Source organism: Barbus barbus, assembly GCF_936440315.1.
Source record: "Barbus barbus genome assembly, chromosome: 28".
Taxonomy (NCBI): Eukaryota; Metazoa; Chordata; class Actinopteri; order Cypriniformes; family Cyprinidae; genus Barbus; species Barbus barbus.
Window position 1 is genome coordinate 26,246,153 of NC_136756.1, and position 20,767 is coordinate 26,266,919.

At 39.9% G+C, this 20,767-nt stretch overlaps 1 protein-coding gene across 1 annotated transcript; it reads left to right on the forward strand.

The window, feature by feature from the left end:
* Positions 1-33: 33 nt before the first annotated feature.
* Positions 34-20,617, forward strand: LOC306847858 (host cell factor 1-like). Its single transcript, XM_079382053.1, has 28 exons — positions 34-199; positions 1,628-1,812; positions 3,384-3,532; positions 3,656-3,816; positions 3,909-4,117; positions 4,209-4,293; positions 5,213-5,319; positions 5,466-5,645; positions 5,945-6,268; positions 6,382-6,533; positions 7,174-7,368; positions 7,680-7,904; positions 8,219-8,320; positions 8,888-9,101; positions 9,303-9,442; positions 9,559-9,697; positions 9,810-10,006; positions 10,890-12,432; positions 13,346-13,488; positions 13,764-14,015; positions 15,544-15,793; positions 15,876-16,160; positions 16,816-16,934; positions 17,029-17,166; positions 17,638-17,823; positions 17,905-18,202; positions 18,792-18,855; positions 18,936-20,617. The coding sequence occupies exons 2-28, from the start codon at positions 1,638-1,640 to the stop codon at positions 18,973-18,975; spliced, it is 6,072 nt and encodes a 2,023-aa protein (XP_079238179.1). The 5' UTR covers positions 34-199; positions 1,628-1,637; the 3' UTR covers positions 18,976-20,617.
* Positions 20,618-20,767: the final 150 nt, after the last annotated feature.

The window sequence follows — 20,767 nt, forward strand, 5'->3', positions numbered from 1 at the left end:
TATATGCGCGTACACAGAACGCGATGCTGCTGCGCGCGCTGCTGAATTATTGAGCGCTCGTCAAGAAGATGGCGGCTTCCTGGGCGGCATGAAAAGATGTAGAGTTAGCAATATCTACAGTGAAAGGCGCACCCAGGGTCGAATTCGTTCTCTGAGTCCTCCCTCGTGATTTTTAAATTAAGTTAACGAATCGGAACGAGTAAGTATTTGGTGCCAGGCGATGCCAGAATCAGCTTTCTGTGACGCTAACGGTACATCCGCCATTTCTCTTGAGGGAAGCTAAGCGAGTAGCCAGGGACCAAACAATAACTGAACTGTGCATCTCGAATAAAATCACACTTGCAATTCTAACAGTAAATAAACATGAAACCTGTAACATTTTCTCTGTTGTGCCAAATGAGTATGTAGAATTTGCAGTGTTGTAATGAGCTATGTAGCATTGAAGCTAACTGGCTGCCCAATGAACATTTCAGCTAATGCGGCTAGCAGCAGCCAATATAAAGTGCTTTTTAGTCTGATCAGCGCTGTTTTGTTAGAAAAACAATCTGTATTTGAAGAGTCTTGTGTATTTTTTTTATAAATATACAAATGCATTTGGATCACTAAAAAAAGCCCTAAGCTTTTCTCCAGAGGGTGGATTGTTTGGTTTGTTTATAAAGATGGCGGCACCCAGACAAGCGAGGCATGAAAACCCACATATCACACAAAACTACACTAATAACCTCTATCCGCTTTTGTTTTAATGCGGACTTTAAACGAGTCAATTTTATAACCTTTTAACACATTTTACCTGCGGACGTATTTAGTATTATAATACGATTTCCGTAATATTCATTTCAATAAAAGCTCATATTTTGTTTGGTTCGCTGATCCTTTTTTATTTTTATTTATTTGTATTTTTTCCGCTCACCATATGGGGTTTCTGCCTTGTACGTGTTAGTTAATTTTCTTAATTTATATTATTCCACCTCTCGGTTTACTATTATGATTTATTATCATTATTGTTATTATTATGTTCACGCCGCCCATTTCTATTCACTAGCTTGTGTGTGTGTTAGCTTAGCCGCTTAGCAGCTAACTAGGCGCTTGTGCTGGTAGCGTTTAGCTAGCCTCTGCAAGATGGCGGCGTACACATCTTCATCGCGCTTTTCTTTTTCTCCTAAAGATATTTAACACAAAAACGCGTTTTCGCTTGCTATACGGAGATTCAAGAAAAAATGCGCAGGAGCCAATCTGCATGCGAAGCTTTCCTTCGTTTCGCCGGTAATTCGCGTTTGCTCAGCCGCCGGCGTCTCTTATTTTCTTCTCGTCTTTGCCGCTAAAATGGCGGTTGGCGCAGATTTGAGCGGCTAACATGCTAACCGGCCGACGTTTCTTTCATACTCTATACTTTTGAATTCCGACGCGCATAAACGCCAGCACTTGCTATAGCGGAGTCTTTTAGTGTATTTTGGAGAGCATTTGGCCCCCCTAAAAAAACCTTGTGAAAGTCGAACCCGTTTCGGTGACCTAGTTAGCTTGCGCGAGGCTACAGAGCACTAGCGGGCTAATCCAGTTAGCATAGAGCTTTAGACACACGAATGCTAAACTAAAATCAGCGCTGTGCGTGGGATTTGTGTCTCGCTAGAGAAGTGGACATGGCTTCTTCAGGGACCTCGGTTCTGCAGCCGCGCTGGAAGAGGGTTTTGGGCTGGTCTGGCCCGGTTCCTCGCCCGAGACACGGACACCGAGCTGTGGCCATTAAAGAGCTGATGGTGGTGTTCGGCGGAGGGAATGAAGGCATCGTGGACGAGCTGCACGTCTATAATACAGGTGAGGATCTTATTATATAGTGATAAAGGCGATTATATTTGTGCATTTTGTTTCTGCAGACATTAGCTCGCTATGTTATTACTAGCCAGATTCTATCTTTTCTGCCTTTGTTGTCAGTTTTGCCATTTGCTTTATTTCAAACGCCTCTTGACAGGTGAAATAATTCATTGCATATATAGCATTTTACACAACTCCTTTATTTCTTAAGCGATTTCTTGTCTAATTGTTTCAGGGTTAGCCAGGTGCATTAGCGCAGTTAGCGGCTACACAAAATCTGCATTAGTGATCAGCTACATAAGCTAACTAGCCATAAAGAATGTGCACAAAAATAACACATGGCTGTGTAATTCAACTCACATAAGACGTGTTTGGACTAATGTTAGCGCACTTAATTTCAGTGCATCATCTGCTGAATGTGGACTTGCATTTAGGTGCACTGTTAGCTGATCTGTGTTGTGTTATGTTAAGGTGTTTATGGGTTGAAGTGTCAGCTAACGCTACAGCACTAGCCAAGCACGCCAAGAAAATGCAAAGAGAAATGGCGGGTTAAAAGAACGCCGCATGCGTCATCACAACACACAGGCCCCGCCCACAATATTTCCCGCATTGCCCTTTAAATACTTCTGGGATGAATGGAAGAGATTGTCAATCGCAGTATTTCCGGTGTGGATAACTTTGTTGAGGTTTAAATAATGTTGCAAAGTTGTGGGAAGGCCTGGGGAGTAGAAGCACTCCAAAAAGCATTGTTTTACAAGGATATGTATTGCACTGTATGCTGCTGAGAGATGATTTTTAAGATTGTGATATAAAGATGCGCCACATTTGCGTTTTGCTCATGGGTGATCTGTCGAATCGGTCTAATTTTAGTATCATTGAGATGCTATTAAAGCATCTGCTGTAGATAGTATTGAAGTTTTTATCGACATATTTTGAACGAGTTTTTATGTTGAGTTGTAATTGTGTTGTCATTTATTTATTGTTTGTAGTATTATTAATATTTTTGTTAGTTACTTTTATTGCACCGAGTTATTTTGAATAGTATTTCAACTAATTGCCCAAGCAACATTTCTCAATTATAATATAAATAAATATTTAGTTCCACAGACAAAATATAGCACATTTCTGGTCCTTTGACGTGTATTTGTAGCCTGCATGAAAATGCATGTTTTTAACAATTTCTTTGTTTGTGAAAAATACTGTATGATTAAAAGTAAAAATGTGTATTTTGCAGGTTTATTTCTTTTTTTTTTTTTTTTTATATTGTTTCATTTTAAAGCTATTTACTTGTAACTAATAAATATGTACAAAACATAACTTGAATTAGCGTAATATTTTATACTATATTTATAATCAGTTTGTTATTTTAGTACATGAAGTTAAGCTAAATGGAAATGAGAGGTTGCTTTTGAAATTACCTAAAATAAGTTGTTTTTTTGGTGTTTTTGAATGGTTTTAGTTAACTGTATTAACCCTGTTCTGCACAGAATAAAAGAACGCGGTGCATTGTAACACAGCTCTGAAAGAACTTTATTCATCCAAACACACAATGACGCAACTATGTTTCTCAACAGCCACCAATCAGTGGTTTATTCCTGCTGTCCGGGGGGACATTCCTCCCGGCTGTGCTGCATATGGGTTTGTGTGCGACGGCACCAGACTCCTTGTGTTCGGGGGCATGGTTGAGTACGGAAAGTATAGCAACGATCTTTATGAACTACAGGTAAGTCTCTCAAAATCATCTTTAAGGTTGAGCTCAATAGAAGTGACTGTTGTTTTTTTTTTTCATAATATCAGCCCTAATATTGGTCATAATTCATTAAATTCTGTCAAATATTTCAAACAGGCCAGTAGATGGGAGTGGAAACGCTTGAAGCCCAAAGCCCCCAAGAATGGCCCACCACCATGTCCTCGGCTGGGCCACAGCTTTTCCCTGGTTGGAAACAAATGCTATTTGTTTGGTGGACTGGCAAATGACAGTGAAGATCCCAAGAACAATATTCCCAGGTAGAAGGCCTTGTACAGTTTATGCTCAAACTAATTCCTAAATGTTTGAGCAGCAGATCCGCAAATAAATGCTTTCTCCATTTGTTCTCCAGATACCTGAATGACCTCTACACACTCGAGCTACGCCCGGGGTCTAACGTAGCAGGCTGGGACATCCCCATTACATACGGTGTGCTTCCCCCTCCTCGTGAAAGCCACACTGCTGTTGTCTACACAGAGAAAACGTCCAAAAAGTCTCGTCTCGTCATCTATGGCGGCATGAGTGGTTGCCGTCTTGGAGACCTCTGGACTTTAGACATAGGTGAGAGAAAGTATTGGCGTAAATGATTTGTTCAAGAAACTCCAAAGCTGTAATGTTAAATAAGATGCATGAACTGTTTTTTGCTTTGTAGATACTTTAACCTGGAACAAACCTGCCATAAGTGGTGCGGCACCTTTGCCCCGCAGTCTCCACTCTGCCACCACTATAACCAACAAGTACGTTATAACTTTCTCAAACCTGTTTAAACATGGTGTTTATTTAAACACTGACTGTCTTCAAGCTTGGAAATGATTGCTAAGAAACCGGTACTGTTTATTTTTATGCAGGTTTAAAGTTGACATGAAGTCATTATTGACTTCAACAAGCGTTCTTAGTCATTACCCATGTTATTTCAAGGAAATAAATTAGTAGTTGACCTCTATGATATTTGGCATTTTAGGTTTTTCTGTTTGGCTGATGAGTGTCGGAAGCTTTTATTTTAACCGTGCTGAAAATGCACCTCATCACAGATGGAAAGGAGCTCCCGTTCTCCCTCAGCAATAGTTGACTGCCTTTGCTTATGAGTTCTGTCTATTAAACTAATAGATTGAGCACTTAAACTGCGTTTAAAAGTATTATAGTGTTTGCTTTTCTGTTATTAGTAATATTTAATAATGTTATTAAATAGTAATAAAAAGGCTAGTGAGATAATACTTTCTCACATAGCGTTGACATTAAGTCTTTAAATATCTAGTAAATTATTAATTCCACAAACATTGCAAACTAGCAAATCCAGTTCTTAGATTTTATGAAGTTGTATCCTGCATAATTTCTTTATTTGTAAATTATTTCAGAAAATAGTATGGAAAATATATTTAATTGCAGCGTGCATTATTTATTATCTTTTAAGTGTAACTAAAGAGTTAAATATAAATATGATCGATTTTGTATTGAATAAATGGTATTCGCATTGGCCATCAAAAAACTTTTTGTCTGAATGAATGTCTTTGTCTCTCTTTTGGAAGTGGATACAATTAAGTGCAACCCTACAGTTTTCATAATTTCACATCACAAAAGTAAAATGTGTTGAACCATGTCCTAATTAGTAGTCTATTTAGTGTGGACATAACTAATGTTGGTCTCATGTTTTCCTAGGATGTTTGTGTTTGGTGGATGGGTTCCTCTGGTCATGGATGATGTCAAAGTAGCGACACACGAAAAGGAATGGAAGTGCACTAACACACTGGCCTGCTTAAATCTAGGTACATTAAATAAAGAAGCCAAAGGTCTTTAAAAGAGAACAGCCTCTTATGCCTTAAAAAATGCTGCCTCTGTTCATAGCTCATTAGGTTTCAGAACACCGCTTATATGCTTTATCATCACTGAACTTGACCTTTATTTCCTTTAGACTCAATGTCTTGGGAAACCATCTTGATGGACACGCTCGAGGATAATATCCCAAGGGCCAGAGCCGGACACTGCTCTGTGGCTATAAACAACAGGCTGTATGTCTGGAGTGGAAGAGATGGCTACCGCAAAGCCTGGAACAACCAAGTTTGCTGCAAAGATCTGTGGTATTTGGAAACAGGTGAGTTGAGCTGATACCTCCGTGTAGAAAAAGCTTTAATACACCTAACCCATTTCAAATACTTACATCCTCAATAAATGGCGAGCCCAGTGGTATCAGTGTAGCACAAATAAACATTACAAAATCATTCGTGTGGTTGGTAGAAAATGCTGGGACTATTTTGTTTTTATTTCTTGTTTATATATAGTTTAGTACATTTTCCTTTTCTATTTTCACACTAGTTTTCAAACATGAGTATAGCTGGCATGGTGCTATATATTATTTCAGGCAATTTTTAAAATCTAATTTTTCACTAACAGATCGTCCTCAGCCTCCGTCACGTGTGCAGCTGGTCCGTGCCAACACCAACTCTTTGGAGGTGAGCTGGGGGGCAGTGCCTACCGCCGACACTTACCTGCTGCAGCTGCAAAAATACGACATCCCTGCTGCAACAGCTGCCACATCGCCAATGGTCAACCCAACCCCGTCTTTACCCATCAATTCGCCTAAGAGTCCGGCGCCCGCCACTGCTGCTCCTGCAGCTCAGAGTCTGCCCCTCTCTGGGGTCACAATGGTGCCACAAGTTCCTTCCCCCACCACCGCCATGCCAAGCAGCCCGCTTGCAGCCTCACCTCGTGGACCAGGTACAAATGACTTTCTGGTTTTTGCAACTGGCAGACTGCTGTGCAACTTTCTGTGAAGAATGATATTAATAATTGTGACACTACCTAAGCCAATTTATACTCTCCGTTCCCAGCTATTCTTAAAGTGGCAGCGCCTCATTCCACCCCCGGGACGTCAGTCGTTACTGTGCGTCAGGCCACTCCAGGAGGAAAGTCCCCAGTCACGGTTACATCACTTCCTGCAGGTGTCCGCATGGTTGTCCCTGCACAGAGCACCCAGGGGACGGTATGTAAATAATCAGTATCAGTGTAAATCTTACATAAGGGCTGCACAATTAATCTAAACAGAAGTGAAAAAGAGATTTCACAAACTCCAAAGGCTGCCATTTTTATTAAATAAATATATGCACTGCTTGTTTTAGAGTGAAGTGCAGCACTATTCTTTTACAAACATGCAAGCTCATGATCGGGTGTGAAAATGAGGAAATTTAAGACAAATATTAGTGTTGTAATTTTACAGCAAAATATTACAATAGTAACGGTCTTGTGTTAAATTTTTTAAGCAATAATAATAGTAATAATCTTATTTCAAGTAGTAATTTATTATATTTTATTTAAATATTTATTAAATAGTTTACAAATAAAATGTTACTAATTACTAGTTGTTGTTAATGATAAAAACTAATGTATTTTATTACTACTTTTATTTAATGATTTTATTATTTACAAATAATTTATTAATAAATAACCGCTATTACTATTATTGTTGTTGTTTTATTGAGATAAAATCACAACATTTTTGGCACAATTTTTATCCGAAATGTAGCAATTCAGTTTTTTCCCTAGTCATTCAGCCCTGTCTCAAATGTTAGTGTCTCATGTTGAATTTGTATTGAAACCCTTTGTAACACTGTTTTGGTCTCTAGCCAATCGGCAGCAGTCCTCAGATGAGTGGCATGGCTGCTTTGGCTGCAGCTGCAGCCGCCACACAGAAGATCCCGCCCTCTTCCACGACCACTGTGCTAAATGTTCCAGCAGGAGCCACCATCATGAAAACTGTCGCTATGACTCCTGGATCCACAACTCTGCCTGGTACTGTCAAAGTAGCTTCCCCTTTAATGGTACGTATCGACTCTCATAACCAGACCTTTGACCAAACGACATAAAATATGCAGCTTATTCTGTCTGAGAGCCATCTAGACATTAGGTATCTTTTACATGCCTAAAATGGATTATTATTAATAAATTGAGATGATGTAGGATTTTTTAGTTAACTGTCTATTTTATGTGTTCTTAAAATAATAAAACACAAAAAAAGTTTCATCAACTTCTCTTTCTCACATCCTTCCGGACTTGAATCAACCAGATTATCCACTTCCTGTCCTGTAGCTGTTTGTGATTTAATGTGTCTTTGTTCCTACTTCCATTCCAGGTTACTAATCCCGCGACCCGAATGCTGAAAACGGCTGCAGCTCAGGTCGGCACTTCCGCCATCTCTACACCTAACACTCAGACTCGGCCGATCATCACTGTGCACAAATCAGGCACAGTTACGGTAGCCCAGCAGGCTCAGGTCGTCACCACCATGGTCGGAGGAGTCACCAAAACTATAACCCTTGTTAAGAGCCCCATTACGATGGGTGGCAGTGGTTCTCTGGTAAGAAAAAGGGGGGGGAACATTTAAATGAGTTAATAATGACAAGAATTGAAGGTATTTTATAATTATGGGCAATCCCAAACATGAAAACGTTTTTTTTTTTTTTTTTCTCCTCTATTTGTTGTTTTTTGTTCTGCTCAACCACTGTGACCTAAATTAGGTATCACTATGAGATTATTTTCTAACCTTTCCATAAGGAATACATTTAATGATTCATCATATGGAAAGGTTTTTTTTATTTTTTTTATGATCCAACTTGGGTTTTATAGTAGTTGATTGGTTAATATCCTCAAGCAATAACCCTTTGTTTTCAGATCTCCAGCCTTGGGAAGATGATGTCTGTTGTCCAGACGAAACCAGTACAAACCTCTGCGGTCACCGGGCAGGCTGGAGGCAGTCCTGTTACTCTAATACAAGTCAGTGTTGCTGCTCATTTTATGTGCAAACTTTTTTGTTATCTAAACTTGCGCAAATGAGTGGTCATTTCCTCACCCTCAAGTTGTTCCAAACTTTTATGTGTTTCTTTCTTTTGTTGAGCACAAAAGAAGATATTTTGAACAGTGTTTGTAACCAAACAGTTAACAGTAGCCATTGACTTCCATGAAACTATGGAAGTCAGTGGCTACTGTCAACTGTTTGGTTACAGCACCCTGCAAATGATCTTTTATACAGGTTTGGAGCAACTGGAGAGTGAGTAAAGGGCAGAATTTAAATTTTTGGGTGAACCTATCGCGTTAATATAAATTGTGTACTTAAATTGTGTACTTAAATGCTTATTTCCTAGAATAAGTAGCTTATTGCGATTTTGCACTTGTACGTGTTGTAATTTCTGTGATGGCAAAGCTGAATTTTCAGCATCATTACTCCACTTTGTCTTCCATGTCATAATTCTTCAGAAATCATTCTGATATGCAACTCAAAAACATTTCTCATGAATTTCCTAGATTAAGTAGCTTATTTTGATTTGTACTTGTTTTTCTTAGACAAAGACTCCTCTGCCTGCTGGTACCATCCTGAAACTGGTCACATCTGCTGATGGCAAGCCCACCACAATCATTACAACTTCACAGGCAGGAGGGGTTGGCACCAAACCCACTATCCTGGGCATCAGCACTGTCTCTCCAACTGCCGCCAACAAACCAGGAACCACCATTATTAAAACCATTCCCATGTCTGCTCTCCAACAAGGAGCAACAGGTCCGTTTCACTTCTGACTGTTCATCTCATTTGTAATTGTGCAATATTTAAAGAGCTTTTAGTTGAATTATATCTCACTTTTGCTCTCGGGAGTTAAGCCACACAATGTCACATTGTTTATATCTAACTAACAGATCTGTTTTTTACACATCGTTGCAAGCTCACATGATTTCCTGATGTTATTTCCTGTCTCATTTCTAGGTCTGACTAGCAGCCCTGGCGTCAAGTCCCCCATCACAATTATCACCACTAAGGTTGTTACTCCTGGCACGGGTACTCCAGGGAAAATCATAACAGCTGTGCCAAAACTGACAGGTGCAGGACAACAGGGGGTCACTCAGGTGAGGCCCATTTGAACTCCGTAACCACAGTCAAAGCATATCCATGCTTCATTTTAAGCTCATCTAGTTTTGACTTGGTATTTTGTGTGGGCCATGAATATTTGATTTGCTCTCAGGTGGTCCTGAAGGGGGCGCCAGGGCAGCCCGGCACCATCCTGCGCACTTTGCCTATGGGTGGAATGCGTCTGGTTTCACCAGGCACTGTGTCCGCTGGCAAACCAACTGTTACCACACTGGTTGTCAAGGGCACCACAGGTATGAATATTTAGTCTGTAAACTTTCTCTGCAGTGTGGTTTTATACAAATTGCAGAGAAGTTGTTGTTCTTGAAATATGTGCCTCATTAATAATGCCCTCTCTGAATTTAGGAGTCACAACTCTAGGTAAAGTAAGTGGTACTGTATCGACTAGCATGGCAGGGGCCAATGTGGCAAGCGCTAACTCCAGCCTGGTGACTCCAGTCACCACACTTGCCTCCATCGCCACATTGTCCAACCAGGTGATCAGTCCCACGGCCATCACTGCATCTGCTGCCCAGACCAACCTCGCCACCGCTACAATACAAGTGAGTCACTCCTTCTTGTTCTTCTTCTTCTTGCTGCTCAGTTGGGGACACTTAATTTCTAGTGATTATCGTCAATTTGATTTCGCAGATACTATTTAAACTAAACTGAGCTAGACAATGACATCTCTGAATTCAATAATGAAATGCCTTAACTGAAAATTGAGTGTTTAATCTTATTTTTATACATTACTGACACTCTATCCTCCAATTTGATACGGTTAAGTGCTTTGACACAATCTGTATTGTTAAAAGCGCTATATAAATAAAGGTGACTTGACCTTCTTATTGTATGTTTTATTAAGAAATTAATACTTTTATTCAGCTGGGATGCATTAAATTGACAAAGTGAGACTAAAGACATTTATAGTGTTACAATAGATTTTAATGATTTTAGATGAATGCTGTTTTTTTTTTAACTTCCTATTTATCAAAGAATCCAGAAAAAATGTGTCCGATTCCACAAAAATATTCAGCACAACTGTTTTCAACATTGAAAATAAAAAAATGTTTCTTCAGCTGCTTTGCATCATAGGAATAAATTACATTTTAAATATTCAATAGAAAATTGTAAATCATTTTAATAATATTTCACTGTTTCTGTTGTATTTATCATTAAATAATTGCAGCCTTGATGAACGTAAGAGACTTCTTTCAAAAACATTTAAACATAAAAATAAACATACAAAATAGTATAATAAATTATAATTACTTGTACACTGTTTAAAAGTTTATTTTTATTTATATTTATATAAACAAATATAAGTAGTAATAATAATATAATAATTTACAATAATTAATTTATCCATTCCTTTTGATGTGCACAATTAATGGGAACTGGAGCTTTCTTGAATTTCAATGTTTTTTTTGTTTTGTTTTTTTTTAGTCGGCAGCCCAACCTACTCAAGTAACCCTGATCACGACTCCAAGTGGTGCTGAGGCCCAGCCTGCACAGGACCTTCCTGTCTCCATCCTGGCCTCTCCCACCTCAGAGCAGCTGTCCACCACTGGTGGTGATGCTGGTGACGGCGCTGGCGATGGTGCTACCACCGTGACACTGGTCTGCTCCAACCCTCCATGCGAGACCCATGAGACTGGAACGACCAACACGGCGACAACGGCTTCTGCCAAAATGGGCACCGAACAGATTTGTTCCAACCCTCCGTGTGAGACCCATGAGACTGGAACGACCAACACGGCGACAACGGCTTCTGCCAAAATGGGCACAGAACAGATTTGTTCCAACCCTCCCTGTGAGATGCACGTGACCGGCACCACCAACACGGCAACCACGGCCTCTGCGAACATGGGCAGTGCACAGCAGGTGGGCACCAACACAGAGACCCATGACACAGGCACCACCAACACGGCAACCACGGCCTCTGCGAACATGGGCAGTGCACAGCAGGTGTGCACCAACACAGAGACCCATGACACAGGCACCACCAACACAGCCACCACTGCCAGCTGCAACATGGGCTCTACAGAGATGGGAACCGTGAACAGCAAGACGGAGTCGTCTTCACCAGCTACGTCTTCACCTTCTGGTTCAGAACCAGCAACACCCGTCTCAGAGAGCAGTGCTGGACCGGGCACCATGCGGCCGGAGAATCTCCGCACGGGGACCACCAACACCTCCACTACCGCCCGCTCCAACATGGGCTCTGACCAGACAGGAACGGTGCAGAGCTCTAACAAGAGCCAGGCCGCCATCTCCTCGACGTTGATGTCTGTTTGCTCCAACTCTCCCGACGAAACAAACGAGGCGGGCACCACAAACGCTTCACCTGTGTCTGGTGACGTCCAGCAGGTCTGCTCAAATCCTCCCTGTGAGACACACGAGACTGGCACGACTAATACGGCTACGCAGTCGAGCTCTAGTATGGGTAGTGGGCAAACCAATGTTGTACAGAGGGTGTGTTCCAGTCCACCCTGTGAAACTCATGAAACGGGCACTACCAACACGCCAACTCAGGCCTCATCTTCTATTGGTGCTGGACAGAATGGCACTGTTCAAATGGTGTGTTCCAGTCCACCTTGTGAAACTCATGAAACGGGTACCACCAACACACCAACTCAGGCCTCGTCTACTATTGGTGCTGGACAGAATGGTGCTGTGCAGAGGGTGTGTTCCAATCCGCCCTGTGAAATTCATGAAACAGGCACTACAAACACGCAGACTCAGGCCTCGTCTTCTATTGGTGATGGACAGAACGGCGCTGTGCAGAGGGTGTGCTCCAATCCGCCCTGTGAAACTCATGAAACGGGCACTACAAACACGCAGACTCAGGCCTCGTCTTCTATTGGTGATGGACAGAACGGCGCTGTGCAGAGGGTGTGTTCCAATCCACCCTGTGAAACCCACGAGACCGGCACCACCAACACAGCCACGACAGCAACAAGCAATTTAGAAACTGGAGAAGGAACAGGTACTTATCTGTACAACACCTGAAGATTATTTTTTGTGTGCACATGAATATGTATACTTGATGTATTATAATGTTTAATTAATAATACAAAATTTTGTATTCCCTTTTAAAAGAATGTATTTTTCAGCTCAACTGGCAGATGCATTTTATCCAATCATATTTTCATGTGTTATAGCTTGTAGAAGAGAGACTTTGTATTTATTTATTTTTGTCCCAACTTGTCGCTGACCTATTTTGCCACTGATCTCATTTGCCAGACATTAAAAAAGGGCTGCAAATCAAGTCAAAATAAATAATTAATAAATTATTAAATATAATATAAAATTATTATTATTATTGGTTGTTAGTATTTGTATTTTTATTATTAATTAAATGGTGGTAATTGTATTCTATTTAATTTGCTTTCAAAAGTGAAGGTGTTGTGTATTTATTATTATTATTATAATTATTATTAAATTATTAGCAATAATGATTGTAGTAATACTTTTTTTGCTTTTAAAAGAGAATGTATTCATATTTTAAGTTCTGTGGGCAGATTTTTATGTTAATGTAAAAATATGTTTGCTCATCTGTTACTCATCTGTGCATAAAGTATATGTAAGCAAAGGTACATTATTTTATTTGTAAATTAATTTTTTTCATGTTTTTTTGTTTGTTTGGTTTTATCTGATTAGCCAGACATTTAAATCTGTTCATACTAGGGCTGACTAATTTCCCCTATGTGCACAGTCTCAGAAGTACTAAATTGTTCATCTTTTCTACTGTAAATTAAAATGTTCTCAGGCATTTATGATATTGCTCATCATATCAACTGCATTTCACAATTATTATCAACTGTCAGCTATCAACGTAAATTGTCTATCAGTGTCAATGCATCCCTAGTAATTAAGCTCATCTGTGTTTGTCCTTCTAGCCCAGCAGGCCGGTGATGGACAGAGTGATAGTGGTACCAGCTCAGAACCCTCATCATCTACAGAACCAGCCAATCCCACAGCACAAAGCAGAGCCATCACAACAGTAACACAGGCCACGCCCACTCCAGGACCATCAGTACCGGTACAAACACAACTCTAATCTGATCAGCTGGCTTTGTGGATTTCCTGTAGCCAACATACCTGTATATTCCACTTTGCTCTCAAAGTTACTAGGAAAGTCATTTTACATAAACACACAGTCCTTGCCTGTCTAATTGGGAGCATCTTTACCAGAATAAGCTGTAGTGCAAGACATGTTTGCTGTGATAGTCATGCAAGTTTTTGCAAATACATTCTCTAAATTAAGATGTTTTGTTGTCACTCTCATGTTCTGTTTGTGTTTTCTCCACAATGCAGGAGATTTCATCCATGGCTGGATCTGCGGTAGTGGCTGAGGTCCCAGGAGAGGCCGAGGCCATGGAGCAGACCAGTGCTGAGGCCGTGGCAGCAGGAGAAGAGCCCATGCAGACCGAGTGTCAGGGAGAGCTGGGTGAAGAGGGAGCCGTCAGGGTCGTGGCCATAGATGAAAGTGCAGCCGGTGAGGAAGGCACCGTGCTGCAGGTTCATGTCGCCATGGAAGCACAGCCAGGTCAAGCAGATCAAGCTGAGGTAAGGAACTTTTTGCCAAGTCACCTTTATTTATTTAGTGCATTATACAGTATGGATTCTTTATTACTGCCTTACAGTAATAAACAGTTAACTCACAGAATCAAAGATGCAAACTTTAAAAATGAAACATTATAATTATGCTGTAAAACAGTTTTACAGACAATAGTGACAAGTTCAGCTGTCAGTTTAGTGTTGGTTCAGTTCAGCAAATATGTGAAGTTGATCACTTATGAATAATTCAGTTAAGCTATAAGCAGCTCTACAGAAGGCAAGTGTTGTTATTCAGCTCAAGCAGTTCAGTGTTGATTCGGTTCGGTCGGATTCGGTCAATGTTGCCTAATCCATCCATAATGAAGCAAATTGTGAAGCAGCATTTGTTCAGTTCTAGTTTTGTAAACGAGTGATTTAGAGATGAATACATAAGAATTTTGTTGTAAATTGATAAGTATTGCTTTCATAAATTAAGAGCCATATTCTATACTTTTATGCTGATGTTAGTCACTTTCTTTCACCAAAACAACTGTAATTCAGTTATTTTTGTACCACATGATCTATCAGAAATCATTCTAATATGCTGATTTTCTACTCAAGAGACATTTCTAATTATCTTTCATGTTGAAACAAGTTGTGCTGTTTAGTATTTTTGTGGAAGCTGTAAGACATTGTTTTTCAGAATTATTAGATTATTTTGAAAGTTCAAAAGAATTGCATTTATTTGAAATGGAAATCTTTTGTAACATTTAAGGGTCTTTGTCTCTTGTTACTTTACAGGTGCATCTCAGAAAATTAGAATATGGTGAAAAAGTTGTTTCTTGTAACATTTCAAAAAGTGAAACTTTCATATATTTTAGATTAATTAAATGTAAAGTAAAAGATTTAAAGTTTTTTTTGTTTGAATTTTGATGATTAGAGTTTACAGCTAATGAAAGTCAAAAATCAATCTCAAAATATTAGAATATTTACATTTTGAGTTTCAATAAATGACCATCCATCCATACCATCCTGACCTGAACCCCATATGGAATCTATGGGATATTTTCAAGAGAAAGATGAGAAACAGTCAATCCAACAATCCAGACCTATAGTGCCTCAGCAGAGCCACAGGCTGATCGCTTCCATGCCATTCCTCACTGATGCTGGAATTTGTGCTAAAGGAGCCTCGACCAAGTTTTGAGTGCATAAATGAACATACTTTAAAGAACTTGAACTTTTCTGTTTTGCAAATCCTTTTTTTGTTTGATCTTAGGAAATATTTTGAGATGACTTTCATGAGCTGTAAACTCTAATCATCAAAGTTAAAACAAAAAAACTTTTGAAATGTTTTACTTTACATGTAATCTAAAATATACGAAAGTTTCACTTTTTCAAATAAGTTACAAGAAAAAAATTACTTTCACTATATTGTAATTTTTTGAGATGCACCTGTATAAGTCTCCTGTCACCTTTAATCCGTTTATTGCATTTTTGCTGAATAAAAGCATGCATTTCTCTTGTGCATAATAAACAATTCCTTGTGCTCTCCATACAGCAGATGGAGGCCGGTGTGGAGGGTGCAGAAGCGATGAGTCTCGCAGCTCAAGACTCCGAAGCCCTCGCTCTGCCCCAGGAGCTGATGTCTGCAGAAGGACAACAAACCACCCTCATGGTGACCGGACTGACTCCAGAGGAGCTGGCTGTGACCGCAGCGGCTGAGGCTGCAGCACAGGCTGCCGCTACAGAAGAAGCACAGGCCCTCGCCATCCAGGCTGTCCTACAGGCGGCTCAGCAGGCTGTGCTCAGTAAGTGTACGAGAGACTGCCGTATGCATTATGATGTATACAGTAGAGTTTGAATTCTCAGATTTGCTTGACTTTATCTCAGGTGAGGGAGACACAGGTCACGATGGGCAACAACCCACCACCATCCCTATAGTTTTGACTCAGCAGGAGCTCGCTGCTCTGGTGCAGCAGCAGCAGCAGCTCCAGGAGGCGCAGGCGGCCGCAGCTCAGCAGCTAAGCGCTGAAGCAGCCGCAGCTGCACTGCCCACTGAAGCCTTGGCACCAGCAGACAGTCTCAACGACCCAGCGTCTGAGAGCAACGGCCACGAGATGGCAACTGCTGTTGCGGGAGCTGTGGCCTGTCTCCTTCCACGTAATTCTGCAGAGAGTAAGAGATGCTTGTTTTTGTTTTTAAATGATCATTTGTAATGGTGCAAACAAAAATGCTTGGTTACACTTTACAACATAGTCCTATTCCACACAAAATGAAAAAATGAAAATTTGTTGAAAATGTACTCGCTTGGGCCATTCAAGCTGTAGATGAGTTTGTTTTTTAATCAACAGATTTTGAGAAATGTAGCATTGCATCACTTGCTCAGAAACGGATTCTCTGCAGTGAATGGGTGCCGTCAGAATGAGAGTCCAAACAGCTGATAAAAACATCACAATAATCCACACGACTCCAGTCCATCAGTTTACGTCTTGTGAAGTGAAACGATGCATTTTATCAGCTGTTTGAAGTCTCATTCTGAAGGCACCCATTCACTGTAGAGGATCCATTGGTGCTAAATTTCTCCAAATCTGTTCTGATGAAGAAACAAACACTTTTTGTTCTTTGCTTGCATGAGAGTGAGTACATTTTTAGCAAATTGTAATTTTTGGGGTGAATTATTTCTTTAAATGTAGTTAATTAACAAACGGTACCTTGTTGTAAAGTGTTACCAAATTAGTTAAGGTGTTTTTTTTTTTTCTTCTAATATTTTAGTTATGATCAAATCTGGTGGTTTATAGTGCATGCTAAAAATGCCTCTCTTTTGCTGCAGCTCTAGCCCCATCGAGTACTTTTGCACCATCTCAGCCAATGGTGGTCGCCAGTCCTGCCAAGATGCAAGCGGCCACTGCTTTAGCTGAGGTGGCCAATGGGATTGAATCAGCAGCTGGGGTAAGTTTACTGGTGGCACATGATTTGAATTAATGCATTTCCATTTCAGACATTAACTTTGAGACTATTGTTCAACCATCTCTGTTTATCGCAGAAGCAAGAAGCTCCTCCAGCCGTTGTGAAGCCACCAGTGAAGAAAGAGAATCAGTGGTTTGACGTTGGAATCGTTAAGGTCACAAACATGGTTGTCACGCACTATTATGTGCCAGCAGATGATTCAGCAGTTACTGATGTAAGTAATGATTAAGTTGCAGTGTGTGTATTTTGCTGCAATTCAAGTAAAATGTCTTTTGGAAAAGGAAGTGTTATTTAGGACTAATTGAAATCGACTTTTGTGGTAGAGAAATATATTTTGCCAAGGCCAGTAAGTTTGGCACTTTGGCTGATATGATTTGCAAGCAGGATTTCATTTTGACAGTTCTGAGAACTTGCATTAGTTTAGTTTGTTCTCTGTTTAATAGAAAGTCAAACTACAGTATTTTCATAGAATGTCAGCATTTGACAAATACAAATTTATATCAAGTCTTTGAATATCTAATTAACTGTTACTCATGTCATAATCACTGTGTACTGTATGTAAGATTAGTGTTATCTGGTCTTTTTTGAGAAAAAGATTCTATGTCACTATCTACATTAAAAAGAGCAAGAGAAAGAATCCATATTAGTTGACCATTAATCATCTTTTTTTACTGTGATGTTGCAGGATGATTCTGGCGCAATCCCAGACTACAGCCGAATGAAAAAGATTGAGCTTTCTCCAGGCACTGCATACAAGTTTCGCGTGGCTGGTGTCAACGCGTGCGGTCGCGGGACGTTCTCCGAGGTCTCTGCATTTAAGACCTGCTTACCTGGCTTCCCTGGAGCACCGTGTGCCATCAAAATCAGCAAGGTTGGTCACTGCAAATGGCTTGCGTTTGATCTACATGTGGGTTAATCTTGGTGACTAAAATAGTTTTTCCTCTCCCATTAGAGCCCCGATGGTGCCCATCTGACCTGGGAGCCTCCTTCAGTGACGTCGGGGAAGATCATCGAATATTCGGTGTATCTGGCCATCCAAAGCTCACAAACAGTCGAGGCTAAAGCATCTTCTCCGGCTCAGCTTGCCTTTATGCGGGTGTACTGTGGGCCCAACCCGTCCTGCCTAGTGCAGTCGTCTAGTCTCTCCAACGCCCACATCGACTACACCACCAAACCCGCCATCATCTTCCGCATTGCCGCACGCAACGAGAAGGGCTACGGCCCTGCAACGCAAGTCAGGTGGCTACAAGGTGAGGATATTTACTTGGATGGACCCTCTGTGGTGATGCATTTCCACAGTTATTAACATTGTAAATGTTAAACATTCCTTTAGAACACTATGCCTAAACATTTTGGTAAAATTTAATGTTGTGACTTTAAAGGACTAGATAAAAAAAGATTACATTTAAAAATCTATTATAAAAGAGTTATGTATATATGTATGTTTTTTTTATTTGTTTTATAATTTATTGTATTTTATTATTTATATTATATTTTTTCACTTATTGCATGAAATGTTTTATATAATTTTTTTTTCAATTTAAATGATTTTATTATATATTTTGAATGTTGAATCTGTATCTCCCATGTAATTGCCTATAAAGCTGATATGGCAATAAATTTAAATACAACCATAACACTAATACTAATGCTATTGTGGATTTTTGCTATTGGAGCAAATGTGTAGCAAAATATATATTTGTTGCTTCTATTAACCAAGTTAACCCAACTATGACAATGATTTCTGAGAAGCCTGGAAATCCGAAAAGGGTGTATTTAAAGATCTTTAAGCTATGGAATGGATTTTGTTTTATTAATTTTATTCAAATATGTTTGCAGAAACCAGTAAAGATGGCTCTGCGGCTAAACCTGCAGCAAAGAGGCCGGTCTCGTCACCTGATATGTGAGTTTGTGGCCATTATACCTTTCAAAATGAACAGTACCGATCTGTATATCCAACCTAATGTTGCTTTCCCCTTTCAGGAAAGGCGCCGGTCCAAAGAAGGCCAGATCTGACCAGTGAGAGCTCACAGTGACCCCTGACCCGCCCTGTTTATGAGCTGAACCATGACTGAACTCCACCTCCTGCTGAATGACCTTCCTGCTTCCACTTCTCACCCCATTCCATCCTCTGCAATGAACCGGAAGGAAACTGCAGCCAAAAATAGGAAAACGTTAAAAAAAAAAGAAAAACCTTTCCGTTTCCGTTTTTTGAGAAATCTGCTCCCATCATTTGACATGTTGGTGCCATGGACGCCTAATTTCTAACTGTATTTTTTAAAAAAACGTAAATGTTCCTCCTCAGAAGCACATACATTTGCTTTTCCTGACAATTTTGTGTAAAGAGATTCCGACAGCAGCGTTCAATCTAGTTACAACTATTATCAGATACTCATTCTTTGTTTTTTCCTCCCTTGATATTCATTTATTTTTAAGCTTATTTCAATACAACCAATAGATAACAGAAAAATAACTTTGCTCTCTTGTCAGTTTTTGATGTTTTCATTATTTGGGCAAGTCTGTATATTTCAACCGTGCGCTGAAAGGAGACGGAGACACGGAGGAAGGAGTGCAGACGGTAAAAGGAAGCGGGGGAAATCAAATGAAAATGGACGGCGATCCTTGTGAGGGAAAAGACTCAGTTCATTTGGAGAATCTGTAATTATTCATTCACTTCGAGTTCAGTAGCCTGTTTTGCATCACTGTGTGTTCATACATTTGCTGTGAGGGACAATTGAGGACCGCAACGCTGAAGACTAAAAGGACTTCGATCCATGTAGATGAAAAGCATACTACTTTTGCATTGCGTCAACTAGATCTTGTATAAAGAGAGAGAAAAATCCCCAAAATAGTAAATGGTGATACAGGAGTTCTTTGTGGTTTATGTTTGGATTTCTTTTTTTAATAAATAAGAAAAGGTCTTTCCTTCTCATGTTTTTGTGCTTCAGGGCACAGTTTTAAACCTCACCCCTCTCCTCAACATGTTAACTGCTCGTTCCTGTAGTCTCCATGCTTGTGGATTTGACATGCGGGCCACAGTGTTTCCCGTGTTCATGAATGATTTCACCTTTATTTTGGGAGTTGTAGTGTAAAATATATGTATTTGTTCTAAACAATGACCCACTTTTGAGGCTTTCTCCACCCAACTTTTTATTTTTGGGCATTTATAGAAGCTTACTGCAGAAAAATATGCTTTTATTTTTATTTCCCTCTTGTCATTAGTCTATAGTTCCTGTACATTTACTTTTCTGAATCTCACGTTGGTTTTGTGAGTTGGTAGATATGAATTGGGATTCTTCTCAAGTTGTGCGGCAAAAGTTTGAACCATTTTCATTCTCTGCTTCGGACTGTTTGGACTTATGGATGCAGGCCTGTGTAAATGCTAAACTGGTGGACAGTAAGGAGAGGTTTTGATGGGTATGTCTTTTTTTGAATGGAAGTTAGAAACGGTTTGTTCCTGTTTCTAGTGGTTGGGAAATGTTGCAGATGGATTGTTGGCTTAGCCAGAGTTTGAACTCCGTTGTAAATTAGTTATTTCACGTAGCAAGACGTAAAACAAAAAACACTTTGCCTTTTTTATATGATTATCTGTAACAAAATGTTTTTACATGTCGTCGTCTATTGATTGCTTTTGTGTCTTGACATATAAAAGTAATGGAATTCTGTCTCTGTATTGATTTGTCTTGTTTTGCCTGCGTTTTTGTCCTTTGTGTTGCTGATGGTCTTGTCTTGTGAGAAATGTAATGTACAAGAAATATAGATGACCAGCAAGAGATTAAAGATTATTTGTAGCAGGAAAAATAAGAGAAGGCTTT

Bases quoted from the DNA above. Each gene is read 5' to 3' on its own strand.
- LOC306847858 (XM_079382053.1), top strand. From the start codon at position 1,638: ATGGCTTCTTCAGGGACCTCGGTTCTGCAGCCGCGCTGGAAGAGGGTT. The intron at 7,369-7,679 runs GTACGTATCGAC...CTTCCATTCCAG, and splicing joins AAGTAGCTTCCCCTTTAATG to GTTACTAATCCCGCGACCCG. The intron at 12,433-13,345 runs GTACTTATCTGT...TTGTCCTTCTAG, and splicing joins AGAAACTGGAGAAGGAACAG to CCCAGCAGGCCGGTGATGGA.